The 18,716-nt window shown below is 45.0% G+C and overlaps 5 protein-coding genes across 5 annotated transcripts; 2 read left to right on the top strand and 3 right to left on the bottom strand.

Moving 5' to 3' along the window:
- Positions 1 to 2,499: 2,499 nt before the first annotated feature.
- Positions 2,500 to 3,237, top strand: CTH1 (LALA0S03e02432g1_1; the record flags this gene model as incomplete). Its single annotated transcript, XM_022773150.1, has 1 exon — positions 2,500 to 3,237. The coding sequence occupies one exon, from the start codon at positions 2,500 to 2,502 to the stop codon at positions 3,235 to 3,237; it is 738 nt and encodes a 245-aa protein (XP_022627653.1).
- Positions 3,238 to 3,461: 224 nt separating this feature from the next.
- LALA0_S03e02454g (LALA0S03e02454g1_1) lies at positions 3,462 to 5,723 on the bottom strand (the record flags this gene model as incomplete). The annotated part of the gene is made up of 1 exon (XM_022773151.1): positions 3,462 to 5,723. One exon carries the CDS (start codon positions 5,721 to 5,723, stop codon positions 3,462 to 3,464), a length of 2,262 nt encoding a protein of 753 aa, XP_022627654.1.
- A 407-nt stretch (positions 5,724 to 6,130) lies between these two features.
- On the bottom strand, positions 6,131 to 14,710 carry NUM1 (LALA0S03e02476g1_1; the record flags this gene model as incomplete). The annotated part of the gene is made up of 1 exon (XM_022773152.1): positions 6,131 to 14,710. One exon carries the CDS (start codon positions 14,708 to 14,710, stop codon positions 6,131 to 6,133), a length of 8,580 nt encoding a protein of 2,859 aa, XP_022627655.1.
- A 219-nt stretch (positions 14,711 to 14,929) lies between these two features.
- SLX4 (LALA0S03e02498g1_1) lies at positions 14,930 to 16,813 on the bottom strand (the record flags this gene model as incomplete). Its single annotated transcript, XM_022773153.1, has 1 exon — positions 14,930 to 16,813. The coding sequence occupies one exon, from the start codon at positions 16,811 to 16,813 to the stop codon at positions 14,930 to 14,932; it is 1,884 nt and encodes a 627-aa protein (XP_022627656.1).
- Positions 16,814 to 17,388: 575 nt separating this feature from the next.
- On the top strand, positions 17,389 to 18,570 carry AIM6 (LALA0S03e02520g1_1; the record flags this gene model as incomplete). Its single annotated transcript, XM_022773155.1, has 1 exon — positions 17,389 to 18,570. The coding sequence occupies one exon, from the start codon at positions 17,389 to 17,391 to the stop codon at positions 18,568 to 18,570; it is 1,182 nt and encodes a 393-aa protein (XP_022627657.1).
- Between the last annotated feature and the right edge of the window lie 146 nt (positions 18,571 to 18,716).

Genomic DNA, 18,716 nt, shown 5'->3' on the forward strand with positions numbered 1-18,716 from the left:
ATTATTCCAAATGTTGTATTTAACTTCCAAACTATGAAAAAGCACCTGCTCTCGAGGTGATGTACAAATCTTTCTAAAACAACAATTTTAGAGGCAAAGAACAGAATGAGGACTAGATCACCGGGCTCTGGGTCTCCTGAGAGTAACTCAACATATGTACTGCACATTCAACGGTATTCTTTGTTCGTTCTTACGTATGTTGTGATTTGATTGTTCAAAAAGGAACAAGACACTTACCACTCAAGTATCGCACCAATTCTTAGTATATGTTCCCATGAATATCATTCACGAACACTGTCAAAACTTAGTTTTATAGCCTTTGGCATACTTTAGTTCTTCCCGTTTACGTATGTCAAATTTCCTCGCTGAAAGACGTGGTGCATCGGAACCAAATGACTACACAAGAGTCAATACACTGGGAAAGACCTCAGACCTTGTGCAAAACTCGATTCAATATCTGTTGGTATTGTAGTCCTAAAAGGCAGCCAAAAAGTCAAGGGCGTGAGTAGTAACGTGAAAACTAACGACGAGCACGTGACGTATCTTTGATATTGCCCTTAGACCCTGTCCTGTTACTCCGGTGACGCAAACCTGTAGCGTCAAATAGTCACTGCAGGGTCTATGCAATGCACGGATAACACAGCACAAACGCCAAAATGAGAGCAGATCGCTCATTGCCCGGCAAACAATTGTTAACGAAGCCGCTGAACGAATAGCGTACAGTATTCTAGAATGTCTTGATGCATATTTCAGATGACTTTACAAGAACACGAAGCTACAACACACGAAGTGTGGATTGTGGTCACGCAAGATAAGCTTCCAAAGGCAGCATTAAAGGTTGTTGCACAAGCCTAGAGCCTTCAAAGAATGATTACTTCTTTGATAGAAAATGTCACTCGTCAAATAAGAATTGCATCAATTTTGCAATACGGTCCTTGTCATAATGGTAAGCTGCGACCCACGAAATATACGTTTCTCGAATCAAAATTTTTCATTTTTCAATGCGTACTTCGTTCGAGTGCCATCTTTTATCATCCAAAGGCGACCTTGCCCTTTTCAATCTGGGTCTTTTGACTGGAGTTCACAAGTGTGATTTGTTGACCTCATCGATGTCAGATTCTGATACTTTGGGCGAGATCATCAATGCAGCAAGTCCTTTTTTTTCGATATAATCGACGCTTAGATACAAGTCTGTGAAGCTGTTTTTTACGTTCATCAGCAAAGTTCTTGGGTTAATTCAAACAATTTTGTATGTTGTTGGTCTTCTAATTGCCCCTAGCGACCCAAAGACCCACCTCCTCATCACCAGATCTTGGAATTGGCGGTATCCAGTGGATGTTCGAATTGGGCCTGACATCAAAGTCCCGTTCGAATCGTGATGTTTCGAACTTGATCGACAGCAGTAGAGCTGAGCCCCAGTTTCGACAAAGAATCCGAATTACAACTTCAAACTCAAAAAAAGGCGATTGGAATCTACGTCCCACCTGAATCCGAGCTCTCGTAGTCGTTCTTGATATTTACTGTAACTATGAATTGCACGTCTTGGGTTTCGCAAGGCTGACTGGTTGAGTCACACGCTCGATGGCTTTGGGGATTGAACGCACACAGGGCGGTTGGCGACTTACTATGTGAATACGCATATGAACTGCGTTGGCGTTAGTGTCGGACAACCTGTTTGCGAGCGATCAACACTCGTTGACATCGGCGGCAGTGTTTCGTGCACACGAGAGGTTAGGTAGCGTTATATAGGCAATACGTAAAACTTTAAATACTCGTGGTGGGACATTTCTTCTCTGCTCTTGTCGTTTTTGTCCCCAACAAGTGGTATGAACCGGGAAAGGTCGCAAATGGGATCCTTAGCCGCCCTTTATACTCGATTTTCGGTTGTAAATTTTTGGTTTTTGTGTCACACCCAGACACCAAATGTAAACACATTCGTACAAAGTGCTACACACACGTGCTACCCTCGACCTGTTTTTCCAGTTCCCAAAAGGGAAACACAGGAAAAGAGGACCCTATCTATCTTTGGGTGCAAACTATATTGGCTCTTCGAGCAGTCCTGTAGCCATCTAAATGACACCCAATTGTCACCCAGATCCGTTGATCCCCACGATCCGTCTAGCGCGTCAGCGGTTCGAGGTGCACTTTTTCCCAACTGCGTCTTCCAGCCCGCAACAATCTGCTCACAGTATGGGTCTGGCTCAATGATACTTGGGTGTACAACTATGAACACTACGAATCCTGTGTCGGGAACTAGGCTTATTTTGTTGTAGAATGGGTGCTGAAGTTGACAAATTGGTGTGGCAAGGGTTATAGCGTGTTGTTTTTTGTGGGTGTAGTGGAAGTAGTGGTAGCAGCGCGGATTGTCTATATATATAGGTGGTGTTTAGCGAAGCAAGAGCGTGCTGGTAGAAGAGGAAGTAAAAGACGAAGTATAGAAGAAGTATAGAAGAAATAAACCAGTATCATAGACAAAAAAGGTATCACACAGCTAATAATATGAACTCACATCTCAGTATTTCATCACAGACTACCCAGACCTCGTCGGTGTTTTCCGGTGAAGATGACGGGTTCGATGCCAGAATCAAGGAAATCGAGGACTACTACATGCGTACGTTGCTGGATGAGGAACAACCGGATTGGTCACAGCAGAAAGAAAAAGTGGTACACCAGCAACGACAGGTCCAAGATCTAGACCAGGTGGCTGCTCCTTCTGCTTTCGCTGCATCGCAGCTGGAAGTGCAGATTAATTCTCATTACATGCCTGCCACCGGAGTATTGCCGTTGACAAGCGAAAATCTGAAACTTTTGCAAAACCCCAAACTGGCCCCACAGCGTCCGGAGTGTCTGGGTGCTGCATCTGAAAAATGCAACAAGACCCTGTACAAGACCGAATTGTGCGAATCGTTTTCCACCACAGGCCAATGTCGGTACGGCAATAATTGCCAGTTTGCCCATGGACTGCAGGAACTCAAATTCAAAGAACGCAGCAACAAGTTCAGAACTAAACCCTGCGCGAATTGGCTCAAAACGGGCTCGTGTCCTTACGGCCAACGGTGCTGCTTCAAACACGGCGACGACATCGACATCAAAGTGTACCTGCAGGCAGGTCACATCTCGAACTCACCGCTACAACACCAACAACAACACCACCACAATCATTTTTCGCACAGCCCTGCGTCGGGACGCAGAAACAAACACGCCAACGTCCAGGCTTTGCAAAAAATGGCCTGGTGAAGAAGGACACCTCTACAAGAAAACAAAGTTCAGCTACGAATTTCCGCAACGAAGCTCCTCAAATCTTATTTATATCGCTTATTTGGTTTATAGAAATTGTCAAACTAATGATTCTCAGCGTTTTTGTGATCTAGAGATTTGTATTTTGTGAATTGTCTGTCATTAGAATGTGATCACGATGCTTTCCTTTAAGAATGCACCGTACGAGTATTTTCAACTATGTCTCAAGCATAGTCGTCGTTCAATTTCCTCACCTTCGCCCGAATAATTTTCAACCACTTCACGAAGGAAACTATATCTCCATCGTCTAACGCCTCTTTCAAGCCTGGTAGGGCAAATCCTTCGTATCCAGTGTCCCTGCCGGCAGCGTACACCACATGTTTGAACCAAGGCCTTCCGTCAAGACCCTTTCGGTACAGAAATCTTCTTTCCAGATATCTTAATTTGTAGTTCAAACTCTTGATCTTATAGTGCAACACAATCCGTCTCCAAAATGGTTGACCCTCTGAAGAATCCCATTTGGATTGCAACGCCTCTGAGCGCAGGTCGAAAACACCAGCGTTTTCTAAAAAGCCATTCAATTCATCTCCCAGGGAAGTGATAACGTCAGAAACCGTGCGATGGCATTTTCCAGACGGGACATCCAGCCATTCTGCTGGAACCCTATCGACCAACCTTTGGAAGTAGAGTTTTAATTCCGCGCCATATGTCGCAACTTCTGTGGGTATGACTTTACGCTCGGTGAGCTTGAGCGCGATAATTCCGAGGTACTTGGCTAAAGCGTTGTGGAACTTGAAACCCGGATCTGCCACTGTAGACATCCAGTGATAAGAGTCATAGTTCGAGTGGTAATGGTACACAGGATCCTCAGGACCGCCTTTGAATCCCAAATCCACAGATGCAATACCGAGGTGTTCTTGGAACACTGTGTAGTCTGAGCCGCTGCCCAAAATCCCAAACTTTTCTTTACTTTCAAAGAAATGATCGTGAAGTGAACCCCCAAGAGGATAATCTACCAGGTGAAGAGAGTCATTCAAAACTTTGTTCAAAAATGGCGAAGCTTGTATCCCAAGGGTCTTACCTGAGGTCGCAACGTCGACATTCAAATACGCCAAGCAGTTAGCCTGCAGATCTTTGCCATACTTTTCACCAAATTCCGTAGATCCTAACAATGCATATTCTTCACCATCCCACGATGCGAAAATTATTGTCTTACGAGGTTTCCATCCGGTAAGCTGCAGTTGATGGAAACCACGAATGACTTCTAGCAACGCAGCTGATCCACTGTTTGGATCAGAAGCTCCGCCTTTGATCCACGCATCTCGGTGATTGCCAATTAAGATGTATCCCTCGTCGGAATCACTTCCGGTAATATTTCCGTAAACGTTGTGAATTGGACGAATATCGTAGGATTGATTATTATATAGGTTCAAAGAGTAGTCTGGAGACGGTCCAGTCCAGTAATCAAAACCTTTAAGTCCTCCTTTCCATTTGTCACCACCGATTTTGGAGCCACTTAGACCGTGACCGTTCAATTTCTGCAAAATAGGTGCTACTTCTTTATGCGAAATTGGCAAGCTTGGAATGTCAGGGATGAGTCCCTTAGGGTCCGCACGTTCAACGTCGCCTTGAGATGGGTAGCCAGGAGTGGTTGGGTCCCCCGGAGCTTCACTCAGAAACTGGACCGAGCCTCTTTGCAAAGAGGAAGGATTTCTTGCAGGTCCTTCAGGATACGCTTTGTCACCCTTAGCCTCCTGATAATAGTCGTCCCCTGGATCGGAGTAGAGAAGAACCCCGACACACCCTGCTTCTTGCGCGAATTTTACTTTCAGTCCTCTGAAAATTTTACCGTACCTTGCAATCGCTATTTTGTCTTTGAGGTTAACCTTCTGGCTTTTCAAAAGCTCAAAATCTTCCTTAGTGCCGTAGTTAACAAACACGTAGTTTGCGGTGACGTTGCCAGAGGCACTGTAACCATGAAATGCTGGGACCAAGTCATCTCCATTGGTCGTGGGGTCCTCTGGAAGCGCATCTTCACGCAAGGAAGCTTTGTAGGCTACAGAGGTCCCATTTCTGCCCTTTTTCAACAAGGCCAGCCCGTTTTCCACAGGATAGTTCAAATAAATGTCAAAGCCCTCAATTTCAGTCGACAAGCCGTACTCTTCAAATTTTTTAGCTGTCCAATCCACCAACTCGATGCCTTGGCCGGCCAAGTGCGGAACCGAAGTATATTTCTCAGACCAGTTGCCTGCCAAATTCACGTCCAAAGCGCTCAGAAAAGCATTTTCGATGGGAGAAGCGACTCCCAACTCCCCAGAGCTCCCATAGTCAAAAATACCATGCGAAAAAGGGGAAATTCCAAGTCCTATGGTGATCCAACAGATTCCCACGATTGCTATAATTCCTTGACAAATGCTCCTAATAAGTCTGTTTGAACCCTGCTTCTCAGCCCCGAGAGACTTACTCAGTTTCTCCTCATCCCTCATGTTCCAGTCAAGTATCAGATCGATCTGCCGCGACTTGATTGATACCAAAAGGTAGTCAAGGAGTGTCAACTTGTTCAAAATCCCTTCCTTTATCTACAGTCCCAATTAACACCACAGGACAACAGCACGTGATGGTGAGATAAGATGGACCCATATAGATATGACGGCAAGAATACTGTCATCGACGTCAGTTGAGTGTCCCTTTCAACTGCAAAATCAACCGTGTTCGCTAGAGCCCGAGCGTGTATTTTTCGGACTTTTTTTAGACTTTGTCTGGAATATTTGGTGCAAGCTTCAACATCGTTTGGTAATATGTATACTTCTTCGATTGTTGTAGTGCACGATGCTTTTCGGAGAAGGTTAAGCCCTAAGGCTCACCTAAAACTGATGTGAGCTCAAACCTGTTATTATGGTCTTAGAGTCCTGGAGGAAGCGGACCGTTTTGCACTGCCTGCAGAGTATCCACGTCGGGTCGAAGACAGCCTTTGGTTGGTGAGTTGAGGTGTTTCGCCTGGAAGCTGGTAAATCTTGTTTGTGTCAGTTGAGTCGGCCGCAGGGTCGTCCAATTCAATGCCATCCATGCTCCGCTGTATCAAATAACGTAGGGAGTTGAACCAGATGTTATGACGTTGTCTCGTAGCACATGTGATTTTAACAGATCGCGTCTCGGTTTTGATGACAATGCTTTTATGGTACAATCCCACGGGATAAGGATTAGGATCATCCACGCTTTCGACACCAAGAATGGCCGCGGCCCTGGTCTTGTTCGTAGCAGGATTTCCCAAAACTGGGTTATTCGTTGACCAGTACAACGTCAGAGTATACGGATGCACCCAAAAGTATCTTTCGTGACGTGAGCTGACATTAGATATAGGTCCAAGACGTCTGTAATACTTGTAGAGGTATTCCCCAATGACTGTTTGCGTAAGAGCAGGGATAATGCTTGGTTCGCTTAGTGACGCAACTGTGGCCAGTGAGATGCCACCGTCGAAGGAAGTCTGACGAATGTGAGGCACTCCGACCTCGGCGCTCAAAATAGGCTGACGACCAGATGACATTGAGGTGCGACCACCACGCGACCGTATGGTAACCATATCGTAGTCGTTGTAAGCAGCATTTGCAGCTGCCTCGGCCAAAGTCCGTCTATTGCTGGATTCCGATGACAGATTCGAGCGAATCGTCGACTGTCTGCTGATTCTAAATCGTTGTGGCGACGCATCTGTATGTGATTGAGTAGAGCTGCTTTTCCCGTTAAAGGCCAAACCACGCTTCTTTGCTTCCATTTGTAACTCCTCATTTGTGGCCATTTTCAGACCTTCTTGGTCTTTAGCAAGAATGTAATCGTAATACGTTGAAGGTAGTACCACAACGTTCTGTGGATCCATACCGCCCGCACTTGTGGTGGCGACAAACGCACTTTCAGGAACACACATCAAACCAAGCTTTTTGGCGAGCGCATCAAGGTGCAGCTTATCTTCATTATCTTCAGAAAGTTCCGTTTCGTCAATGCCAGAAGAGGTGAGCTCGTCGTCCTCGCTCCTACTCTTCCTACTCGTCAACCTTTCAAATTCTTCCTTGTCCACAGCAACTAGGCCAAATACTGTAGCATTTTCTAAGACTTGTTCCTTCGTTAATGAAGGATTTGAAAGCTCATCTTTGATTTGCTCGAATTGTTTTTTCTGTATCGGGACCAAATCAAATTCTGCTGCTTTGATCATTAGGTCATCTAACGTCAAGGTTTTAGGCGCGGCTGCAAGTTCTTCCTTTATCAGCGCAAACTGTTCCGCCTCAAGAGAGACTAGACCGAACTCATGAGCTTTCTCAATCAGTTCAGCCTTTTTCCAGGTGTAGCTTACACTTGGTGAGTATGAATGTCTGTTTTCTCGTTCTTTTGAGCTCCCGGCAACGCTGCCCTCTTTAAGGCTGTCAGACGAGTTGTGTGATTGTATCTTCGACATATTATCTTCAATACCCCGATAAGCAGGCTCATCTTGTTTAGTAACCGTCTCATGCGTAATATGGATCGAGCGAGAACCCAAACCGGCTTTTTCGTCTGTCTGAACTGAGGTGCTTTTGGTTACCTGCGATTCAGGCTCATGATTCCCCCCAGTGATAGAAGACTGCGCTATACTCGAAACGACATTCGCACGGGTCTCGTAAACGTGTTCGAGCAAGCCATCATCTTCAGAGGCGTGTCCAGAAACTCTGGTTGACTCTTGCCGGGCTTTTTCGGTTTGTAAGGTCTTCAGCGTCATGAACTGGGCATGTTCATCCTCTGTTATAATCACCAGTCCTAGTTTAGCTGCCCGCTTCTTTAGAGCATTTTCATCCTCTGAGCTAGACATTGTGCTCGCTTCATCAGAGAAGGAGCCTGCATCGAAAAGGTTTGATGTTCCTTCGATGGCGGGAGCAGCGCTTCCGTGGCAAAATGTGTTGTCCTGTACGCTCGACAGATCTTCAAAACCTACAGCATCTTCCTTCACCAGAACAAAACCTAATAATCTTGCCTGTTCGTGGATCTTTGAGATGCAATCGACCTCATCTTTTTTGCTGAGGGTGGAGGCGCGGGAAAGCTGCGGATTACTCAAAGCGTCGGTGTAGTACGCAGAGCTTACATCAAAAGCTCCATTGATTATGGAATCATTCGGTTCGGACTGTAAAGCGTCAAAGTAATCGCTGCTATCCGTCACAGTCCGGCTCAAACGAATACTAGAGGCAGTATCATTTTGTAACCTATTGCCAAATGTATCCCGTAGGTCTGATAGCGGAAGCTTTTTAGAAGACGCTACTTGCGTCACAGACTCCAGCTTTTCCAACAGGGACTCTAATTCCTGCGCGGGCATTACAGCCAGGCCAAAGGACTTTGCTGCATCGTATATGTCACTGACGTTGAGATTCAAGTTGCCATCTTGAGGCTTGATTTGGACGTTCGGTGTAGGGGCTGTTTCCACCACCCTATTATCAGGACCATCCAAGGAATTTTTGTTTCCTGACGATTCGCCGGCTGCAGATTTCAGTGCTTCTAGACGCTCTACTGAGATAATGAGGTGATCAGGATAAAGGCCTACCTTCTTTTCCAGAAACTCAAGCGTTGGCCTATCGGCCGTGGTTGAGAACTGTTCCCATAATGATGCCAATACAACCTCGCATTGTAGCTTATTTGCTTTCTCTTTCAAATGGTGGATGCTCGGGGAGTCAAGTGTAGATAATTGCTTTTCGTAGACAACCTTGTCTACCAATGCAAACCCCACGTCATTTGCCTTCATATTTAGGTAGTCCTGTCCTGGTTTTGCAATTGTTGCTCTCATTTCCTCACATTCCATCTTATCGATGAGTATGTGACCCATCGCAGACGCAAGGAGCGCCACAAACTCTGGCGTAGGGTCGCTCAACTTCTTACTATCATCTTTAAGTGCATGTAACTCTTCAGTATCAATCACTGTCTTCTCGTAAGATGCAGCTTTGCTGGAGAGAAACTCCAAAGATGGTTCTTTGATATTGTTTCTCATTTTTTCCAGATCAGCATTGGGCAGAATTGAGCATGATAGTCTCGAGGCAATACGGGCAAGGTCTTCGGTAGAAATTCGGTCCTCAAATGAGCGTAGCTCCGTGTATTCGTCATTTTCTACCAAGACTAGACCGTTCTTCTCCGCAGCGCATTTCAAGTACTCTGGGGAAGGGCTTTCCAAAAGATCGATCTGCTCTCTAGAGACAATTGCTTTTCCGAGTTTTTGAACTTTGAGCTCCAGTTCGTCAAGTTCAGGATATGCTTCTCTCCTTTTCAAGTCCTCGAGTTCAGCTACGTCCACGGTAGCCATCCCCATTCCAGAAGCCTTTTCTTTAATATAGCTCTCATCAGGGTGTTGTCCCTGGTTTCGCAAATTCTGGTGTTCTACCAAAGATAGGATACAATGGTCCTGCTGAGCCACTTTCCCTCCCAGGTATTCAATCGACGGATTCTCGCTAATTTCGGCAAGCTCGTCGTAATGTGCTTTGTCTAACAAAATTTTGCCCATTCCGCCCACTTGAACTTCTAACCACTCTAGGGAAGGATTGGCAAGCCGATCCATCATGTTTTGATAGATTGACTTATCGACGAGAACTAAATTTAGCTTTTCCGATCCACGTTGGAGGGTTTCTAGAGGCGGTAAATGCGCCTCTTCCTTAAGAACATCGAACTCTTGCCGAGAAAGGAGGACCTTGCCGCTCTTTGCAGCACAAGCCTCAACAACACTTTCAGAAGGTTTTGATATAGCATCTTTCAAAGAAGCAAGCTCCTGCTGCGATACCATTACCAAATTACGTTTTTCACAGAATTCGAGTACAAGCGCGTCATCCAATCTCTCGAGTAATGGGCGTTTCAAGTTCTCAAGATCCGTCACACTAATCATAGCGTTCCCGAATTTGGCTAGTTGAGATTCGAGTTTTTCAATTGTCGCATTATTGACATCCCCATCGCGGAGTTTTAAATATTCTTCTTCCGGGATCACTTTCATTCCTGATTTTTCGATTTTTTGCAGAGCTGCTTCCTGCTCGGAAGCAGCTAAAATAGTCGTGTACTCATTTTCAGAAAGAACAGTGAGACCAATAGCTGCCGCTTTTTCACTAATGAAGCTTTCTGAAGGGTTTTTCACAATGTCTTGCATAGATTGAAATTCATCATCTGTTAACACGACAGCTTTGAGATTTTTCGCATACCCTCTTACTTCTGACAGTGATGGACTTTGCGCTTTGTTTATTAGCTCCTGTTTTTCTGTTGTTTTGATAACAGTGTAACCACATTTCTCACTTTCAGAGGTCAAGAACTCCAGGCTAGGCGAAGTTGCTGTGGCCCTTAGCAGCGTAACTTCATCAGTAGGTAATAAAGTATACCCTTTGATTTTGGATTGTATGTAGTCCAAAGGAGGCTCGTTCAGCATTTCAACCATTTTTCGATTTTCAACCTCAGGTACAAGTAATAAGTCCAAGTCACTTGCTTTTTGATGCAAAAAAGTCAAGGTTGGATTCTCAACCGAATCTTCCAATCGTTTATACTCCGCAACTGTCATGACATGATAGCCTAAGTCCTTTAGCCTCTCTTCCATCAGAGAGGTTGGTGGATTTAGGGCGTTCTTTCTCAGCACATCAAGTTCGTTCTCTTTGATAGCGGTGAAACCTTTCTCTTCTAGTTTTTCCTTCAAAAAGACCAACTCAGGAACTTCCACATGCTTTTTCAACTTCGAGTGCTCTGAAACTTCAACGGCGATTAGGTTACGCTCTTCAAGAATAGTTGTTATTTCGGCCATATCTGGAACACTCGCGGCTTGCGTCAACTCTTTGTATTCACTTTTGCTCATAGACATGAGACCCCTTCCATTTAAGCGGTCCTCGAGAAACGACATGCGAGGGGATGTGACAGCTTCTTTCAATTCGTCCAGTTCACCCTGATCAATCATAGCAAGGCCATGAACTTTAGCCTCTTGTCTTAGTGATTCCAGATCTGCCTTTTCGCCATTAACGCTCAGCTGAGAGAACATCTCCCTTTGAATAACAAACAAGCCGAATTTTGCCAGCTTTTCTTCGAGAAAGTTCTGCTTGGGATGATCTCGGAGATTCTTCAGCTCCGAGTATTCACTCGCGTCAACAGCCTCCAGGCCCAAACTCTTCAACTTTAACTCAAGGTAGGACTGAGGAGGATCGTGAAAGGATTGAATCATAGCTTGGTATTCCTCATCTTTAACAGCGATGAATCCTGCCAGGCTTTCAGGACCGTCCTCCGATTTTACGATTTGCGCCGCAACCATATTGAATTTTTTAAGCTTTTCTTCTAAGAACGATAATTCAGGGTCTTCCACACAAGCAGATAGATCTGATAAAATCTTTCCCTGAATTATCACAAAGCCTAGTTCTTTGGCTCTATCCTCCAAATAAGGCAATTTTGGCATCTTTAATTGGCTCTCCATAGCAGAAAGGTCTTCCAATTGATTCTTCATTGTTGATAATTCTGTTTCATCAACTGCCAAGTACCCGAAAGATTTCAGCTTTTCATCCAGGTATGCTTTTTCAGGAACTTGCAACTGCCTCTGAAGCCGGGAAAGCTCATCACTATCTATGGAAACACACCCAAACAGTTGTAGCTTTGAATCCAAATATGACCTCTCTGGCTTCTCTGCGTTCTTCCTGAGTTCATGAAGATCTTTCGCGCTTATCATTTCGAAATCTAATGCTTTGCATTTAGAGCTGAGATAATCAATGCCGGGTTTATCGATCTGATTTTCCAGCGTGGTTAAAGAATCGAAATCAGACAAGTGTAAGCCCTTGTTTTTTGCATGATTTTCCAGATAGTTTAGTGTGGGATGTTCAATCATGGTGTTCACGTCCGACCATTTATCTTGGTCTATAATGACTTTATCATATGCTTTGCAATGGTTCTGCAAGAAATCAAGACCAGGCCGCTCAAAGGAATGTGATAGTTTTTCGTACCTGTCAACTGTCAGCATGACTTGACCTCTGTTGTGGGTGACTTTTTGTAATTCGTCATATGAAGGGTCTTCAGCTTTTCGCCGTAGCTCTTCGTACTCCTCTCTTCTAAGTACGGAAAAATTCATCTCTTCCCTTAGCCAATCAAGCAAAGGTTCTAAATAGTGTGTCGTGATACTTCTTTCGATTGCTTCAAGCGCTGGAAGCTCCGACTCAGCCACTAGTTTTTCGTACTCATGCTCTTCAAGAACTTTCAGGTGTCGCTCCATCCCCTTTGCCTTTAAGTAGGCATCGTCAGGATCAGAGAAACTTCGGCGAAGCTCAGTGATCTCCTGACTCGCAATGCACTCGAGATCGAATTTTGCTGCCATCTGCGCAATGCAATCCGCATCGGGGTTGATCAAGGTACAGTACTGCTCATCTTTAATGACGTGATATCCATTGGATTCGACCTTTTCGTTAAGCTGTTCTGGAGTTGGCTGGAGAAGATCCATGTGCTCTTTTTCAGTAAGGACAACTAATCCTATGGATCCGGCCTTTTCCTCGACCGAAGCTCGATCAGTAGCATTCAAAGTTTCGTAGTCCTTCTCTGATAACAAGGCATGTTTGAGCTCAGCTGCACGTCGGCTGACGTCTGCTAAAGGAGGGTGAAGTAGGTTTTCGTGCGATGCCTTAGTGATGAGTGTGTGTTCTCTCGCTTCAGCAGCCTCTGACAAATAGGCTAGTGTCGGGTTCGCCAAAGAGTCCAACGTAGACTCCCATTCGCGACTGTTAATAAGTTTGCATCCAGCATTTTTCGCCCGTGAAACCAGACTATCCATCGAAGGCTCCATAAGTTCTTTGTACAAATCGCTTGAAACTGTGACTTTGTTGTGATTGCTTAGGTTTCGCTCTAGAAACTCCTGTGAAGGATTTTCAGCAGTCTCCCTCAAGGTTTCAAGCTCATTCGTCGGCAGAGCGATATAGTCAAATTCAGCAATTCGCTTAATCAGAGTGGCTAGTGTGGGTGACTTGAAAGATTTATATTCTTCTGCACTGATAATATGCTTCCCTAGTTTCATGGTTTTTTCCTCCAGATATTCACTTGGAGGTGATTCCCAGTGCGAAAGTATCCTTTCAATTTCTCGATGCGCTCCTGAATCATAAATCACATAGTTTTCTTTTTGGAGACGAGCGATCATAACTTCTTCACTTGGTTCGATATTTTGACTCTCTGCGTGCTTACCAGCAAGGGCTTCTTTCTCGATGCCCTTTTGTATAGGTTGGAGAGATTTATATTCTTTTTGTGAAAGCAGAACGAGATCATGAGAATCTGCGAATCTTTTTACGTCCTCGATTTCCAAGCTATGGCCCTCATCATAGGACAGATCATCCAAAATGGGGTTGCGCGGGACGTCCATGGTATCAGTGACATCACCAACAGAATCGTTATCAGAAGAGTAATTGAAAGATCTGTCAACTTCAATAGAGTCAATTGAGTTGTCGACGGGGGTAGTTGTTGAATGCGGTGTACTCCCGAAGGATGTATTAATTGCGTCACTTGTAAATTCCCTATTTCTGACTGCCTTCTCTTTCGAAATTTTGTCCTGTGACGTATTTACCTTTTGCGTCTTTTGTAGGTGGAAGATCTGCTGTTTTAGCTTTTCGATGACTATATGGGCTTCAGCTAGTCTCCCATCGATAGGTTCTTTGCTTGGTACCTGCGTTTCGTTTAAACCAGCACCACTCAAAGCCCTGGATCCCGAGCTTCCTGGCTTGTTTGCAAGAAGACTTTCAGGCTCTTTCGCTTTTTCATGCTTCTCTGTGAGGTGACGAATTTCAGAGGACATCGCTTCTACTTTGCGCTGAAGATCGTCATTTTCCTCATTGAGCTCTAAAATGTTTTTCTTGAGCCCCGCGAGATCTGCAGCGCTTTCTTGTTGTGTATCTGCTAGCCGCATTTCAAGGCCCTGTTTTTCGAAATTCGTTTCGTCAAATTTATTCTGTAGTTCCCTGCACATACTCATTTTTGAGTGCAATTCCTTCTTGGTGCGTTCAGAGGAGTCCTTCAGCTCTTTCAATTCCTCCGTAATTTCCTGCAGCTTCGTTTCAAGCTCCCAGTTCGTGTCTTTCAAAGACAGTCCTTCCTGCTGGGTACCTTGAAATTTAGCAGATAAAGTGTTGAATTTGGAATTCAAAGATTCGTACTCCTGCTGTAAAGACTTTAGTCTGAGCGATTTCTTCTCGTTCTCAGCCTGAAGACGCCGGCACTCCATCAAGAGGTTTTCGCTCAGCCCAACCATGAAGTTGACATCTTTGGAGGAATCACTGTTCACAACGTTATTATGCGTCGAACTGCCTGCAAAAACGGGCATAGACATCCGCTTATCCCTCTTACTCAAGATATTGGAGAACGGAGCGTGTTTTTTGGAGTCTCTTTTGGATAATGCTTCTTCTGTTTCATGGTCGATTCGTCTCTGCATATCTTCCAATTGCGATCTCAGGTCGCTATCCCTGCTTTTCTTGCCCTGGCCACGGAATTGTGGCATTGCAGAAAGCTTTCTGGAGTAAACAGCTTGGAACTCGAAGTAAGATAAAGCTTGGGATCGGAAAATCAAAGAGTAGATCTTGATCTGCTTACCGGGATCAAATTGTTCAGGTTATATATATACCGTAAAATAATGACAGTTGAAAAGGAATGTCACGTGAATGAACGGATGTTGAGAGAGAATAGCTCTCAAACACTCAGCTATAGTAGTTATGAAGCTCTACAAGACGGCCTTGGTATCTGTAGGATTCCTCAAACATATCCCCATACAGTCTGCCCAGTTTCTTATGGTAGTTTCTTCGAGATCAGCAATTAGTGGATTTCGTTCGATTAGATATTGTAGCAGGTCGGGGAAAATCAAAGGCTCGAAGGTGTAAACCTTCTCTAAAAGTTGACTGTCATCCCGCACAATTGCTGTCAGGTGATGATGGATCTCTTCACGTTGCTGCTCGTGGGTTTCTCCCGTGAAAGTTTGAGATGCAGTTTCAATTTGTTGTAGCATGCCAGATCGTGTACGCTTGGGCTTGAAGCCAATAGATTTTAAGCTGTGACGTAGCTCCTTAGCAGATAGCGCGATAGAAGCAGGAATAGAGGGAGACCTCTCCCTAGGCTGTGCATCCGGGGGCTGCGTAGAGCCCGAAAAGACTGTGTTTTCTCGTGAAGTGGTAGCGGAAACTATTTTTTCAGTGCGAATGGGTGAACGGGATGCTCCAGAATCAAAAGTAGCACGCAGCAGTTCGTAATCTTCTTGCCCCTCATCCTCTTCACTATCATTGTAAAAAGTTTCGAAAGTCTCCCAGCGAATGTGCTCGAAGCCCCTAATTGGGGCGAAAACGGAACTTCGGTTGACATTTTCATATCTTCGGAATAACAGAGTTGTCCAAGCGGGACCCGGAAAGACGGTTTTGTCGTTCCAAGTGGTGGTTCTAGTCATAGGAATCTGAAGATCCGGTTTCACGACCGACATCAGAGAAGTGACGACATGAAATGAGTTTTGCGTCAAATCTATGAGTTGATCTCGGTCAGCCAATTTTGGCGGTGAAGCCAAAATTGTGCGTTTCGAAGGATGCCAGGGTTCAATGATCGATGGTTGCTTTAGTTCAGAAGCTTTTGTGGGTATGCTTGATTGCAACGGTTCGAACGAGGGCTCTTTCGCAATATTGTAGGACAAAAGTCTTGAGGAACTCGCTGGAGCAGAGCGCAACATCTGTTCTCTGAACTTTTGTGCCGCATCTTCTTCAATGGGTATCTCCAAATCCGAATCATCCGTGGTGTTGGGAATACAAGACAACGAGTCATGGACTGATAAATCGTCTCTGTTTTCCTCAACGGCCTGAGAGAGAGTGAGGGCCAAAGGAGACTCAGCTAAGAAAAGAGAGCCCCTGGCACGCGGCTGGCTCTGTTCTTGTGAGCCAGCAGGCGGTTTTTGGGAGCTATACCAAACATGTAAGTCGTCATTTTCTTCACCGTAAAGGTAGTCAAAGACAGCGTCCACCTGGGACGGAAGGTAACGAGGAAATCGAGAACTCAAGCGTTTGAGCATGTTGGACCATTCTTGAGCATTGAAGGTAGAAAACGAATGCCGTGTTTGAGCCGATGCGCCCGCAGTTGGTATTTCGGCATCCACAAACTCCAGAATGTCCTTCATTTTCCCTTTCTTGCCAGACAGAAGAGACATGATGTGGCGTCTTCGCTCCTGGTTTTTGATGGCCTCGTAATTTTCGGTCTTGTACTGCGTTAGGCTTTTCACTTGGGTTGAGCTCTCTTTGCGTCTCTTACTAGGACGCTGTTTGTTGGATGGAGCCTTTTTTTTTGCTTTTTTGGTCCTTAAACTTGTCTCCGAGGCTGCGGGAAGAGATGTATCCAGTGCAAATTGAGACAGGTTTTTGCGTAGCCCATCTTTCAGCTCCAAATCGTCGATTTTGCTCTGGATCTGAGTGCTCAGCAGAACATTGGCACCAGAATCATCGGGAACCTGTGTCATGGGTATTTCTCCTTCTTCCCCTGGAGGGTCGCGCGAATCCCGTTCTGGTGAATAGCTCTCAGTCTCAGCTGCGACGTCTGCTGCCAGCTTCAGACATCGCTGAGCTGTTTGAAAATTCATACCTTGGTAGCCATGAATATTTGAATGTCCAGCACCCACTAAAACAGTTACTATACGGTTGGTGAAGTCGATCTTTCTCCAGCAGATGTCACGTCAAGTGTGGTTTGACGTTAATATTTGTTCATTAATGATCCATACACTGTATCTCGAAATTCGTATATGATGATAATAAACCTCGAGCTATCATAAAGTCCAACTACCAGCGAGTAAGCTCCAAACTCGATACCGGACAGATATATGTGAGCTATGGTGTTTACAGGTTTTTTCGCGTTTCATTTCGGTACTTTTAGCATCAAAACGGCATCTTTTGAGCCACTGACGCAATTTTCGTTCCAACACCGGTCGAATCTTCGTCTTCCAAGTGTGTTATAGCCATTCGAATGATCCAAACAGTCGGAATAGCTACAATTCGAACCTCAAACAGGTGTTTCTTGATGAGTACTTGATAATGTATCACGTGACACAAAACCTTCAAATTGATCATATAAGGCATCCAGTTCCACGCATATAGACTTCACAGTTCTGCTCTCGAACACGACACTTCTCTTTCCACTGCCTCACAAGGCTCGTAAGCTATGTTTAGAACTTTAGCCACCGGGGCGTTATTGATGGCCGCGGTCTTTTGGGCTGGAACGCTTGTTAACGTACATGGGAAACCGGTTCTGTTCCCTTTCACGAATCACATAACGGCCAGTGCCGCAAATACCGGTAAAAATTTGGGTATCACCGGGATGGGATTGCTGGATTACTTCAAAAGCCAGGTTATGCCGAGGTCCACATTGGAGAAGCCCCACGATGTGTTGGTATCAAGTTTTTACGACGCCTTCGTGGAATATCTGTCGCCGGATGTGACACATTCTCAAAAGGGCCAAATTTGTTTTCCCGAGGGCTCTACAGTCAGTAAGTTGAACAGAGACGTCAACCCAGTAACTAACGTGCACTCTCACAATGACTATTGGCGCGATTTGCCGCTTTTTGAAGCGTTATGTTATGGAATTGCAAGCGTTGAAGCAGATGTGTGGCTGATAGACGGCAGCGAGGAATTGGCTGTGGGCCACAACCAAGCGTTTCTGGATCCTGAACATAGAACACTCAATTCGCTGTATACGGGACCCCTGCTTTCGATGCTGAATGAGGTGAACTGTCTCGAGGACGTGCAAGATCACAAATACGGCGTCTTTTACAATTCTCCCGAAACAACGCTTTATCTGTATATCGATTTCAAGTCCGAGGACAGCTCCCAAACCTACTCTCACCTGGTTGAAAACCATCTCAGGCCCCTGATAGAAGCCGGGTATTTGACCTATTTTGACTTACAGGCCAAACATATCGAATGGAATCCCATCACCGTGATTCTGACTGGCGATTATCCCACAGATCTGAACATCTTGGATGGGAATGATGGCGATGGCATTTTACACACTAATCAGAGATTCGTTTTTCTAGATGCCCCGTTGTATGATCTACAAGATCAGCACGAGCAGCTGTCCGTGGTAGCATCCGCGTCACTCTCGCAATTGCTACGGAACTGTAGTGCCAAACCAACTGCGCACATAAATGGTCTCTCAAATGATGAAATCGACTGCATCAAGCCATTTATCGCGGACGCACACCGGAGGAATCTTAAAACACGAATTTGGGGAGTTCCTGACTGGCCTAACACTCTCAGAAAACAGCTTTGGAGTCAACAAGTGTATGATCTCCAGGTGGATTTCCTCAATGCTGACAATTTATACGAAGCGTCACATCTTTTCTAAAGATGTCAAAGCCAAGCTTAAAACGAAAATAATGGAATTTATGTCAAGAAAAGCAAGTAGAAAACGTTTGGTTGGAAACCAACCACCCTATCAAATTTGCCAATTCAAACATATCAACTGATATGACGAAAACTGGCGAAGAATCA

Source organism: Lachancea lanzarotensis, scaffold LALA0S03, assembly GCF_000938715.1.
Source record: "Lachancea lanzarotensis genome assembly LALA0, scaffold LALA0S03, whole genome shotgun sequence".
NCBI classification, from domain to species: Eukaryota; Fungi; Ascomycota; class Saccharomycetes; order Saccharomycetales; family Saccharomycetaceae; genus Lachancea; species Lachancea lanzarotensis.